At 49.0% G+C, this 13,022-nt stretch overlaps 1 protein-coding gene across 13 annotated transcripts in view; it reads right to left on the reverse strand.

Annotated features, from left to right (window-relative positions):
• The window catches only part of NEO1 (neogenin 1), a 155,987-nt gene that overhangs the window by 22,173 nt on the left and 120,792 nt on the right, over nt 1–13,022 (reverse strand). For all 13 annotated transcript variants that reach the window (XM_086848435.1, XM_086848436.1, XM_086848428.1 and 10 more), the window contains exons 9-16: nt 11,805–11,959; nt 11,171–11,319; nt 10,091–10,229; nt 6,646–6,695; nt 6,072–6,216; nt 4,189–4,299; nt 1,422–1,616; nt 764–859 (exon numbers count right to left, since the gene is read on the reverse strand). In XM_086848435.1, coding sequence (XP_086704561.1) covers nt 764–859; nt 1,422–1,616; nt 4,189–4,299; nt 6,072–6,216; nt 6,646–6,695; nt 10,091–10,229; nt 11,171–11,319; nt 11,805–11,959 — 1,040 coding nt within the window. The remainder of the gene's footprint in view (nt 1–763; nt 860–1,421; nt 1,617–4,188; nt 4,300–6,071; nt 6,217–6,645; nt 6,696–10,090; nt 10,230–11,170; nt 11,320–11,804; nt 11,960–13,022) is intronic.

Below are 13,022 nucleotides of genomic sequence, written 5' to 3' on the forward strand. Positions count from 1 at the left end.
AATAACATCACTCTGCATTGTCCTCCCTCCTCCAGACACTAAAACAACAAATCCCTGCTGGCGTAGCTCTCATTAGTGCCCAGGGCACACAACCATGGCCTGGGAACCCCAAACACTCAGTCACTGTAACTTCATTTGCCCCGAGTGTCCACTGAGTGCTCTCCCAGAAAACGAGGAGAACACAGAGCTGGAGCTCTGGATGGGCAAATTCTACTTCCCAGACACACGGGGACCTCCCAAAAGGCACCCTCAAAAGACGGCTCCAAGAGAGGGACCAACTTGCAGCAACTGTGAAACTGCAATTCCAGCATCCTCTGGAGGATCTCCAAGCATTCAGGACTAACCCCAAGTGTTGCACCTCCACCAAATTCCCGGCTGGTGTCAGCAGGCTGGGAGGGAGCATGGCAGCAGCTCACCTGCACACTTCTCTGCTTAAACTCTTTTCTTTATGGATTACCAGGCCAAAATAAAAACCGCCCAGATTTTGTTTAGAGTGAGTGACAACAGAGGGACACGAAGCAAACACAGGCAGCGTGTCCAGAACCGCGCCCACGTGGGCTGGGCCCAGGTAAGGGGAACGTTTGGAGTGAGAACATCCATTAGTAGCTGTCAGTGAGTCTGGAATTTACAAATGAGCCCGATTTAGCTGGTTTATCGGGAACGTGCGGGGCCAAGCAGTGACAAGGACAGAGAGCACGGGATGAACTGACAGCCAGGACCCCCCAGCACCCCCAGCCCATCCCGGCTGCGGGGCAGGACTCACCGGAGTGGGGCCGGGTCACTGCGCTCTCGTACAGGGGGATCCCTTCCCCCACGTTGTTGAAGGCTTTCAGGGTTATCACGTAGTGAGAGCTGGGATCTGAAGGGGAAAAGAAATCAGCACAGCCTGCACAATCCTGCTTTCTGCTTCTCCATACCCTCTTTGTTCAGTATTTTAATTTTGGAATGGAATACGTGATTTGAACTGAGAAAGTCTCCACACAGACCTTCTATTTTTGGCCACAGAATCCCATACTGGTTTGGGTTGGAAGGGACCTTAAAGCCCATTCCACCTCCTGCCTGGGCAGGGACACCACGGCTTGAGTCTATAGTTACAGCAAATCTACCTTTAAGTGCAGCCAAATCGGGAGCGAGAAAAATAATTTTAAAGAACAAAACCAAAATTACCCAAACCTCTGATTTGATGGAATTCCCAGTATTGCTCTTTTTCTCACGTTCACACTATTTTACCTCCCACAGAGAGTTCTGTGGAGGGGTGAGTCTTTATTCTCCTTTTAAAGGAGCCACCAGTGAATCCTGATGACATTTCAGTCCCTTTTTCTCGCGCAGCTCCGCACGGAGCACGGCGAACTCGGGCTGCTGCTCCTGTGGAAGCTGTTTAAGGAGCGCTGAGGGAGGCTGGGCACATTCCCTGCACTCACCCAGGTTCTCAATGGTGTAGTATCTCTGTTTGTAGTCCACCTTGATGGTCTGGGCGTGGGGGCTGCCGATGCCGTAGCCGATGGCGTATCCCCTGACCACCACGTCCTGGTTCTCGGGCGGGGTCCAGCTCACCACGATGCTGGTGACCAGCGGCCGCACGTGCAGGGAGCTGGGCACCTCGGGCACACGGCTCTCTGCAGGGAAACAGGGGCACTGCAAGGCCTTCTCTCAAACAGAGCCAAAGACACGGAGACCGTGAGGCAGGAAGGTGAAACAAAGCGTTTGTGTGTGTGGGAATGAGCCCAGTGAAGCTCTGTTGTGCAGGAGACAGCAGAATGTTAACGTTGCACTCCAATAGATGCTCCCTTTAAAAGGCAGAACAGTTGTGCTGAAGCTTAGGGGCTTGGGATGGTTTTGGTATCGGATCTCAGGCAGATCTGTGGTGCCCATGCTGTCACCCACTTTTCCAAATACACGCCAGTTTTATCCACAAATTCATCTACTTTCAGTTCCACCATATCCCTTACTTGTGGGTTTTACAATAATTACATGGAGAAGTCTGGTGGTGAAAGAAAGTTTCCTGAGCTGGTTGTAGCATTAAATAGGATATTCCACAGCTGTAAAAACTACATTGCAAAGGGTTCTCCTCAATTGTCCTACACTTGTCACTGCCTAGAGATCCTTGGGTTCCTGTAATTGCTACAACTACACAGCCAGACTAAAAGTTCAGAAAAGACAGAGTTCACATCAAATGTTCAAACCTTGCCCCAAAAGCAACACGAGTCTCACCCTACCCCACAGAGACAGAGAATGTGGATCCCTGACACCAGAACACTTCCACACCGTGCCACTGTAAGCCCCTCATATTTCTCCTAAGAGGCTTTTCCTCACTGTTGACTGGAACCTAAAAGCAATCTCCCAACTGTCCCAGGAGTGTCCCTAACTTTGGGTTCACTTCTCAAAAATGAAATAAATCCTTTTGTCGGGTGCAGGCGGATTAGGGATAATTCCCTGCAATCACAAACTGAGCTCCCCACTCCAAATGGAATCAAGGACTTGTGCTTCCTGCAGGGATTTGGTTTTAATGAAACACGCTGCGTTCCTCTACAAACATTTCATAAAGCACCACAACAGGATTATTTGGATCGCAGCACAGCCCTGGCCCCCAGCCCGGGGAGCTCCTGGGCTGCTGCTGACACAGCCCAGCAGTTCCAGCTCCCAGCATTTAAACTCAGCAAAGCTCCAAGTGCAGCAGGAGAGGTGACACTGGGGACGAGCTCTGTACAACTGCTCAGCTCCTCCTGCTCTGTGCTCAGGGAGAACCTGCTCCTGCTCCCCTTTACATCCATGGGACACTCCAGGGAATTATTTTCTATTTAAACTCCAAAAGCAGCCCTGGAATAAAAAGAAATGATGCCTCATGTGTCTGTAGAGCCTAAGAAATGCAAGATGAGCTGTAATTGCATTTGCATGGTGTTAAAATTATCCACATGAGCTTTCTAAAGAAAGAAACCCAAGAAATGCAGTGTGCACACAGATCTCACAGGTGTACACAGAGTTATATGAATATCAAGTTATGTTGTCTTAAATGTCATTTTTTACTGCTTTATTCAATGGAAAGAATGTGTAGAAAGTCAGATTTCCTACAACATCTTGAAGGTGAAAAAATTTAAATGACAAAGCCAACAGAGAAGGAAAATGTAATTCTTCTTCTTCCTTCTGCCCTGTTTAAATTTAAATTCAATGCTGGTGCTGTCCTCTGGCAAAGTGCTGTTAACTCCAGTTCAGGGACACTCCCACTGCCCTGTGAGGTGCTCATTTACAGAGCTCTGCCCCACTTTTGGACTGGCAGCTCCAAGGCTGCATCACATCCACTAAGACATGTGGAAACAGGAATTTATAGTGTTCACATCCCTGAACTGCTCTGTTCACCACACAGAGATGGGAAAAGGATTTTCCAGGCTTCCTGAGCCGGCTGCTGAAGGATCCTCTGGCAGCAGAGAGCAAATATTGACCCATTATTCCACTAGAATATTCCATTATTCCACCTCCCAGCTGCCAGGATCACTGAGCCTGCTCTGACAGCACACAAATCCACAGACTTGGTGAAACAGACCCTCTGCCGAGGGTTTGCATGTGTTATAGCACATGCAAAGAGCTTTGGGATATCCCCCTCAAAGCTCCAACAAGCTCAGGAACCCTCCCGCCATCATTGGAATTTTCAATTATTCAATTATTTCAAATTATTCAAATTACTTCAATTATTCAAATATTTCAAATTATTCTAATACCCACAATATTAATATCACTTTTACTTAATACCCACAACAGAATTTCTGCTGGAAGATGTGGTGCAGAAAATACAGAAAATATAATTCATCTCCCTTTTTTTCTGTGCAAAATAAGTTACTGTGGGTCAAAGAAAGCACAGCACCACCATGGGGGTGAGACTGCAAAGGGCTGTGAGAACGTTTTCCATGATTTCTTTCTTACTCTCATGGTCACTATAAAGGAGCATGACCTAGCAGGAGGCACTTGCTGCCGACATACAGCACTAGGAAGTGTAGGAGCAGAGTTTCATTTCAAGCCACTTTATTGGCTTGGCAAGAATTTTCTGTTAAGTAGAAATTGGTGTCAAACCCCAGTGTACACCCAGCCCAGAAGTGAGAGCACAGAGGTTTGCCCTCCAGAGAGGCAGCCAGACGTGGGTGAGGTGAAATGAAGGAACCCCCACGCTCTGCTGTCCCAGTCCCGGGCTCCTCTCACCGTCCAGGTCGCTCTCGAAGGTCTCGGCTGACACCCAGTCGGTGGCGGGGCCCGTGCCGTTGATGGTCATGGCAGCCACGCGGAAACTGTACTCGGTGCCTCGCTCCAGCCCTGCGGGACACGGCCACAGCTCTGTCAGCCTGGCATTCCCAGGATCCAGCAGCCCGGCATTCCCAGAGATCCACCAGCCCAGCATTCCAACTGATCATTCCCACTGATCCAGCAGCCCGGCATTCCCAGAGATCCAGCAGCCCGGCATTCCCAGAGATCCACCAGCCCGGCATTCCCAGAGATCCAGCAGCCCGGCATTCCCAGAGATCCAGCAGCCTGGCATTCCCAGAGATCATTCCCACTGATCCAGAAGCCCAGCATTCCCAGAGATCCCAGTTAAATCCCAGGGGCCATGGATATCCCAGCCCTCCACTGTCAGTGCTGGACAGGGCTGGTGCTGCACATAACTTAAACATGTGTTTAACAAAAGCCTCCTGATGTCCTGTCCTAGGCCTGAATTAACAGCTAACCCCACAAATTCCCATGCAAAAAAATCACAAAAATGAAAATCAGTTTACATAACAATCTGGTCTTATAAAGAAAAATAAATTGCACCTATAAAAACAAAAAGTCTATCCCATAAAAATCCATAAAAAAACGTGAACTGTCTAAAAATAGAGAAGTTTGATAAATGTGTACACTAGCCTTTACTAACCAATAAACCAAATGTCAGTGTATTATTTCAATTCAATTAAAATTAAATTTAATTTTTAAAATCAAATTTAATACAATGTCTTCTGATATTCCTATAAAAATGTAAGTTATGAAACAAAGATTCAGCTTTTCTGCAGAAAGAAACTAAAGTCCCATCTGTTTATAATGCAAAAGACTGGGAGGGCCTGCTTGAACTTAGGGCAGTTAATTAATTTAATTAATTAGATTTAAGAACAGGAACACCCCTGCCATCAGCAAACCTGGGGGTGGCACAGAGGCAGCAGGTGAGCAGACTCACAGTTGTTTAATGGCTGTAAGAGTCTGTACTAAAAAATCAGAGCACTGTGAAAAGGCAGTCAAAATTTGATATACTGAACCACCCCAGCAGGTTTTGTTGCTGGCAAAAATACTCTGGAATTACAGGAATATCTCAATTCTGTGAGAAAACTGAGACTCACTAAGTCACAGCTGGAGTTCCTGAGAAAAAATCAGTGTCTCTTGTTAGAAACTCTTCCAGACACTCCCAGTTTCTTCTCTTTTTGGGAATGCAAATATTCCTTTATAGAGGTTTTAAAGAGGAACAAGTGTACTGCTGCTCCTGCTCTCATGCACTGCTTGTTCCTGCTGAACACAACTGCAGCTCTGGCAGCAACACGTGACTGACACTAGACTGGATTTTTCTGTGTGCAAAAGGAGGAAAAGCATTCCCTCTAGAACATTCCATGGCCATCAGGTGGGATGTTCCAGGGATGCCCAGGGCCAGCCATTCCCAGGGCTCGGAGCTGGGTCCAGGTGCCTGTGCCAACCCTGCCCATCCCCTGCTCCTGTGCCCTCCACCTCTCCTATTTGGGCACACAAGGAGCCCAGAATCGCCTTCTCCAGGCCTTTAAAAACCATTTTATAAGGAATAATCCAGTCTACTTAGCAAATCCATGGCCAAACCAGGCCATGGCTAGGAATCAGGTCACCAGGCCCCAGGCACCACCTGCAGCTCACACAACCCCAGAGCTCCTCTGGGAGCTGCTTCTGTTTGTCTTGAAGGTAGGAACCCAATGGGATCCTGTCCCTGAGCCCCCTAAACACAGCCAGGCACCCCTGGGAGGACAGAACCCTGCAGGAACCCAATGGGATCCTGTCCCTGAGCCCCCTAAACACAGCCAGGCACAGGTCCTGCTCACCTTCGATGAGCTGGGAGAGCTGCGTGCCCCCCACGCTCTCGGTGACGTCGCTCTTGCGGGAAACTTTCCGGTAGCGGATTTTGTAGCCCGTGATTTGCCCGCTGTGGGTCCCAGCAGGAGGGGGCTGCCACTGCAGCAGGATGCTCTGGGGAAGGCAGCACAGAAAGGTATTGGAAAAAAAAAAGTCTTTTGGAAAGCTCAAAAAAAAATCTCCACACACAATTCCAAAGGCACAACGGCCAAATATTCCATTTTCCTTTCTCAAGTGCCCAAGGCACTCCAGAAGTTTGTCTTTGTGTGTCCACACTGCAAACAGTGAGCAGGGATTCCAGCTCTGAGCCTTCAGGGCCTCATTAAATCCCTTCCATCATTAGCACTGTCACTGTGTCCCACCACACCCAGCCCACAGCTGCTGCTGCTTCTCCAAGCCCCACATTCAGATATCCTCTATAAAGAGCTCCAAAGCTGCATGGGAGGAAAAAGACCCAAAACAGCTCCAAAATGTGGCCAATCTAAGACCCCCCCCCCAGTCTTTTAATTTACCCACTGGCAGCAGGAAATCCTCCAATCTTACCTTGGAATTCCGAACCTCCAGCGTTAGATTCTGCGGTGGAGCACTGGGGACTGGAAACATTAAAGGAATTACAACCCCAAAACTTTCAAATATTGTATTTCCACACCCAACTACTCTCTGCTCTCATTTGCTATGGAAGTACAAACCATCCTGGTTTAAGGTACTTTCTGACACAGTAAATGGCTGAGGTGGATTCTGTATTTTCATAATGAAGAAAAAACTCTTTATTCAGGTCTTTATTTTCACACCTACCTAAATCAAGTATGTTTCATATTTAAAAGCACTTCTCAAACTCTCAGAGAAAGTATCCCATCCAGCTCTTCCCCAAGGCAAATCTTTAATGAGCACACTGCTTGACTGGGGGAACCCATGTTTCAATTTCTGGCCTGGGTTTTGTTATCCTGATTTTCTCTAACAGGAAAGCTCTGACGCCCAGGGCCCTGTGACTGTGAGGAGGTGAAGAGCAGCTCAGACACTGGGGTTGTCTTTGAACTCCCTCTTTTTGCTTGTTCTTTACTGGCTGCTCATGGCAGTGAAAAAAGGGGATGGAAGAAAAACCCTGGGAGCAGGGAATTCCTCGTGGCACCACAGCAAAAGTTGGCCCCAGGCAGAGCTGAGGCTTCCCTGGCAGGAAGGGGAGGCTCCGGTGAAGCACAACGATGGGCAGGGGGAGCACAGGGATAAAGGGGGATGAGGACTGCTCCAGCCTGCAGGATTCATTTTCCAAATAACTCAGCCCAGCCACAGTAACATCCCAGAGAACCCCTCTGAGAGGATGAAGTGGAAGAAGAGTTTGGAAAAGCTCACTGGGATGGGGCCCTCACCCAGCAGCCTACGGCAGAAATGGAGAGGAGCAGGATTTGCCTTCCCTTGCCAACCCAGCTGAAATCACCACACCTGAGGATGAAGAGCTGTGGGCTGAGAAGCAGCACGGTGAAGAGGAGAGGATACAAAGGCAAGCCTTCTCTGCTCCTCCAGTGCATCCCTGCCATGGGATGGGAACCTTCCACTATCCCAGGGTGCTCCAAGGCCTGTCCAGCCTGGCCTGGGACACTGCCAGGGATCCAAAGGAGCACCCTGTGCCAGGGACGCCCCCCGCTCCCCAGGAAGAACAGGGATTTGCTATGGAAAGGCACCTCCTGGAGTGGGACAGCACATGGAGAGCAGCCAGGCAGGAGCACCAGCACACGGGAGGGAAGGGCCTCAATCAGGCTCAGATTCCACTCCCAGCTGTAACCCCTGATCAGGAATTCCAGAATAGGAGAAGCAATCCTCAGGAGCAGCACATAAACCTGGGCTCAAATGGTAATACCTGCAGAGTTATCCCTGCAACAAGGCGCTGTAACAGATTAGGAGCAACAACCTACAGAAAAACGCAGATGTTTTGTTAAATCAGGGCTAAAGGAGGCTTAGGGAGAAATCCCTGCAGGGAACATAGAAATTGCTCCTGGACACCACAACAGGAAAACACAAAGGAAAATGTGCATCATTTCACAAAGATTTGAGAGCTTGCCAGGGTTATGAGCCTGTAAGAAGCAAGATTACATCCTTCAGAGAGCTTTAGAAAGTAAGTACCTATAGGTTAAGTGTGAAAACTGAAGCTGGAGAAGAAAGAACACCAGGAAAACTTCAAAATGACATTGTAACCAGTAATAAATTCCTTAAACAACCAAGGAGCTGGCAGCCCTTCAGAGAAATCAGTGAGCAAACGGTGAGGGAGCAAAAGGCAGAGCCAGGGCCACACAAGTCTCTCTTTGCACTGGTGGTGAGGGGAAGGGCAAGGAGAGGTTTCTGTCACCCCTTCCAAAGGATCCCCATGGTGTCTCCAACTGAAGTGTCAGTGTAAGGGATTATGGAAGAGTCAGACACAGGGAACAGCAGCCCCTTGCCAGAGCCATGTGTCATCCATCGAGGAATTCTCAAGGAATGAAACAGCTGCAAGCCTTCTGTAACCTCTCCCAGTTTATCTTGATACCAGAGGTGGCAAAGGCGTGCCAGCATTAAAATGGGACCACTCCAACTGCACCTGCTGGGTCAGAAACCTCCAGCAAACCAAGCAAAGTAACAATAAAGCATGGAATTGAGGGAGCAGGAGCTAGAACAGGAGCAGAATAGGGATTTCTCTCTCTTTCAAGGGAAACCCCTTCAACTTTAAGCAGTGAGGGGACGGGAGGGAAGTGCTTGCTGGAGTAAGGAGCTGGAAAGGTCAGAGCAGGAAGGTACAGGGGGAGATGGGCTGGGGAGATCCCAGGGTGGAATCCTGTGGTAAAGAACTGCACAAAGACTTCGGGAGGACCCCTCTTGGTGCTCAGAAGAACCCAAAAAGCTCCTCAAATGCAAGCAATGCCTTACTTACACCTTTGATGCCATTTTAGTCCCCTCTACCTGAGTTTTTAAACAAAGGAGAAAAGGAACTTGGAGAGAAGTTCAGAAAAGGGCACTAAAGGTTCAATGAGCTTTCCCAGGAGAAATGTGTAACCATTCCTGTGTCTTTGGGACCTGGAAAATGGATGGACCAGGGAGACCATGGCAAAGGTCCACAGAATGAGGAGTGGGACAGAGGAATTACCAGTGGACACTGAGCATTCCCTCTTTCAGGAGCACAGCCCCAGGCAAAGTAACACAGAGCAGGGGCAGAACAGACAGAAAGGGGAGATGATCTTTCAGAGGAATTTATCTGTGGAACCTTTTCCCAATTCATGTTGTGGATTGAAGTTGGTGTGGGTTCAAGAAAATGCTGGCAGGGTCTTATGGAAGAGGAACTGAATTAGCAAATAACCAGAAACCACTGCAAAGTCAGGAAGTGCCCCAGAAACAAACCTGGACCCAGAGTTTGGGACAATATTCCCCTCTGCTCTTGGTCACTCCTGAGGACAGGATTCCAGGCTCTGCTCCCTTTCCCTCTGAGTGTTCTTCTATATAAACTTCTCCTAACAAAACCAAGTTATCTCTAACTCTGATCACTCTGCAGTTGCTCACATCACCTCTTTATATCAGCCTTATAAAGAATACTGAGCTCACATCCTGCTCTCACCACTCAATGCAATGGATTTAACAACCTGTGCTGGAGCACAAACACAGCAACACAATTAAAATAAAACCACTCCAAAACCAAGAGGCTGCTCATATATGAAAGAACCTAAAAAATAATTTGGAGTTGGTGCCTTCAGTGTATTTTTTTTGTAGGCTCAATAATCCATGAAATAAAAGGCTGATGCTGGAATGAAGGACACCATTGTTCTGGAATCACAATCCCAGATCCTTCTGCAGGTGCAGCAATTTTCCTTCACCCAATTCTGGAAGGCCTCAGGGGGATTCTGCCCGGGAACAGCCACACGCAACAACGAACAAACCCCATAAAAGTCAGGTTAAAGATTCACCTGTGGGAAATTGCCAGATAATTCCTGGAAAAACCCCAAAAGACAAAGAAGTGGAGCAGCTTTACCGTCTGACAGGGTCCGGACCACCACGTCGTGGGTGGAGACGCCGGGGCCGTGTTTGTTGTAGGCGACCACGCGGAAGCTGTACTCGGTGAACTTCTTCAGCCCCGTGACCGTGTGGGACAGGCCCCCCACATCCACATCCTGTCCCCAATGACACCCCCAGCACAAGCTCAGGTCAGCTCTGCAGTGCCAGCAGCACCACAGAGCTCCTGCACAGCCACCCACAGCTCTGTGTCACCCTCGGGCACAGCCAGGACTCGGGAGGATGCTCTGAGCTTCCAGGAGAAAATTCTCCCTGTCCTATTTAAATCCTCACATGGACATTGGGCCTGGATGTGAAAAGAGACCTGGAAACTCTTAAAATCATCATATTATCATTATAACCAAGATAGTGGGATGCAGAAATACAAAAGGCAACAGCCCTATTTAAAAACTGATGTAAAAAATATTTAAAAGCTAAGAAAAATATTCTTCCCTTTGCTTTTTAAAGCTGGAATGATACTGATATGCACTCAGAGAGGAAAGTGGCTGTGAGGACTGGGATTAATCCTCATTCTCAAGTGGCAGCCCATACTTCTACAGAACACACTGAATGCTTCAGTGGGATACTATGAAAATTAAATTAATTGGATGCTCAGCAGTATCAAAATATCAATCACTGGGTCCAGGAACTCAAAAAAGTTTGGATTAGGGATCATGCCAAAATCAGTATTTAGCCTGAACTGCTAAAAGCCAGTCTGTAATTCTGTGGGGCTTTAATACCATATTAAAGCAATAATTTAATCTTTAATATCATTTGCACCAGAACAGCTCAACAATGTCATGGCTGCTCTCTGCCTTCTCCTGTCGTGATATGATGGAATTCCCCAAAAGCCACTGGATGGTGACAAATATCAGAACAGGGAATCACCAGTAAAATGGGTTTCATTCCCAGCCCAGACACCAACATTTCACGCCACAATTCCGATTTTAAGTATTTTCCACATCTGAGGCTGAGGGATTTGGTGTGTCAGGAAAGCAGCCCCTCCCCAAGGTGCCCAGAGCCTTTCAGGGCAGCCTGAGCGGGTGCAGCAGGCTCTTACCTGCTCCGTGTGCTGGCCCTTCTCCATGTAGTAGAGTTTGTAGTTCTGGATGTCCCCGTTGCCCGAGAGCGGCGTCTCCCAGGTGACGGTGACCGAGGTGGGGGAGCCGGAGAAGGCGCGGATGTTGGGAGCGGGGCCGGGCAGCTGGACTGCAACACAAGGGGGAGCTCTGTTAGTCCCAGGCCTGCTGTGCCCAAGCCCTGGCCAGCAGCCCAGGAAAAGGGGGGATTTCTCCCACTGTGACGTTCCACACGGATCCACCACGGGATGGAAAGGTGGTGGGATGGTGGGACCAGATTTCCAAAGTCAATCCTACTCCCTGGCTCCCTTCTGTCTAGAATGACCCTAACAAGTGACTTGGCATTTGCCTAAAGTTTTCTCTTTTTCAGTTCATGACCATTTAAAAGTATTCCTGTCATAGCAGTTTAGGGAATTTAGCAAGTTCCCATCAGTTCTTAATGGTGACAATAAATCCCACAAGCCCACCGACCTGGAAAATCTTTGGAAACTGTGATCTGCAAGTACAACTTTTAAAAAGCATCAGATTCTGGGGAAGGTTGTGAACGGGGAGAATAAAAAATAAAATCAGTATCGATCCCACAGTGAGGAAAACTCCAGGAACATCCCGGCTCACCCTCGGGCTGTGTCGCCACCTTCAGCAGTGCCGAGCTCTCGCCGGGGCCGTGCCTGTTCTGGGCCACAACCCGGAACACATAAACTGTCTCTGGCATCAGGTTCTGGATCATCACCTGCGTCTCTCCAGGACGACTCGTGTTTTCCACACGTTCCCTTGGGGAAACAAAAGGGTTGGGCACAGACACCACCACTGATTAGTAAATGAGGAGTAGCTGCTCCTGCAGTCCCACCTGAATGTACCCAGTGTGCAAATGCCGTGGGATTTACGCTGTGCTCCCTGCACAACACCGTAAGTGCTGCTGACAAACTGTTCCCAATTCTGCGACTTCCCTCTGCACAAAACCCAACACGCTGAAGGAACAGAATAAATTACACTTGACACCCACAAACTCGGAGTGGTTTCTTTGTTATTCCCGTGACAGCAAGTGATAACTCACAGTGACAGTTTATCCTACAGCTCGGGAGCCAGCACAGAAACTATTTTAGCAGCACACACAGTCTGGCGAGATTTAGGGCATTCCTGTTAATATTGTGGGGTTGCTTTTTGGGGATTTTTCAAAGGAGCTGTTTGAACATGTTCTTCTACCTCCAGCCTTGCCTGGGCTCCTTGCTGATGTTTGGATTTGTTTTGAACACCCAGGGCACGGCCATGGCACTGACGCTGCCTCCACACACAGCGGAGGCAAAGCGGCTTTGCTGGACCCAAGTGGAAATTCCAGCAGCTCCTGGAGACAGATCCAGGCTAGCAGAGCCCACCCATGGAAGGAACACTTTAGCATGGGAAGGGGCAGCTCTGTCAGGCGAGCTGGAAGCCCTGAGGCAGCTGGGAGCAGGCAGGTGATGTTCAGGGGCAGCTGGAAGGGGCATTGCTGCTGCTCAGTGACCTGCAGGGAACCCCTGGCACTGGAACGCTCCCCCTGCAGAACGAGGCCTCTGCCAAACACCACCCAGGAAACTCCAACTCTTCTTATCGGGGCTGAGGGAGAGATTAGGAGATCAATCATTAAACTAAGGGCAGCCTTCAGTTCAAGGCTTGCCCGGAGCTGTGGCTGGGTAACACCGCCCGTCCTTCCCTGGGAAGGAGCTCCCTGGGAATGCCAGGAACTCCCAAAGGAGCAGTGAGAAAGTTCTCACTGAGCAGTGCAGGGGGCTGTGCCTGCTCTGAGCCCCATCCTGCCAGGCTCCCTGCAGGACAGGGATGGGCAGGCACCACTGA

The sequence above is a fragment of the Cyanistes caeruleus genome, chromosome 13 (assembly GCF_971803275.1).
Source record: "Cyanistes caeruleus chromosome 13, bCyaCae1.hap1.1, whole genome shotgun sequence".
In the NCBI taxonomy this organism is placed as follows: domain Eukaryota; kingdom Metazoa; phylum Chordata; class Aves; order Passeriformes; family Paridae; genus Cyanistes; species Cyanistes caeruleus.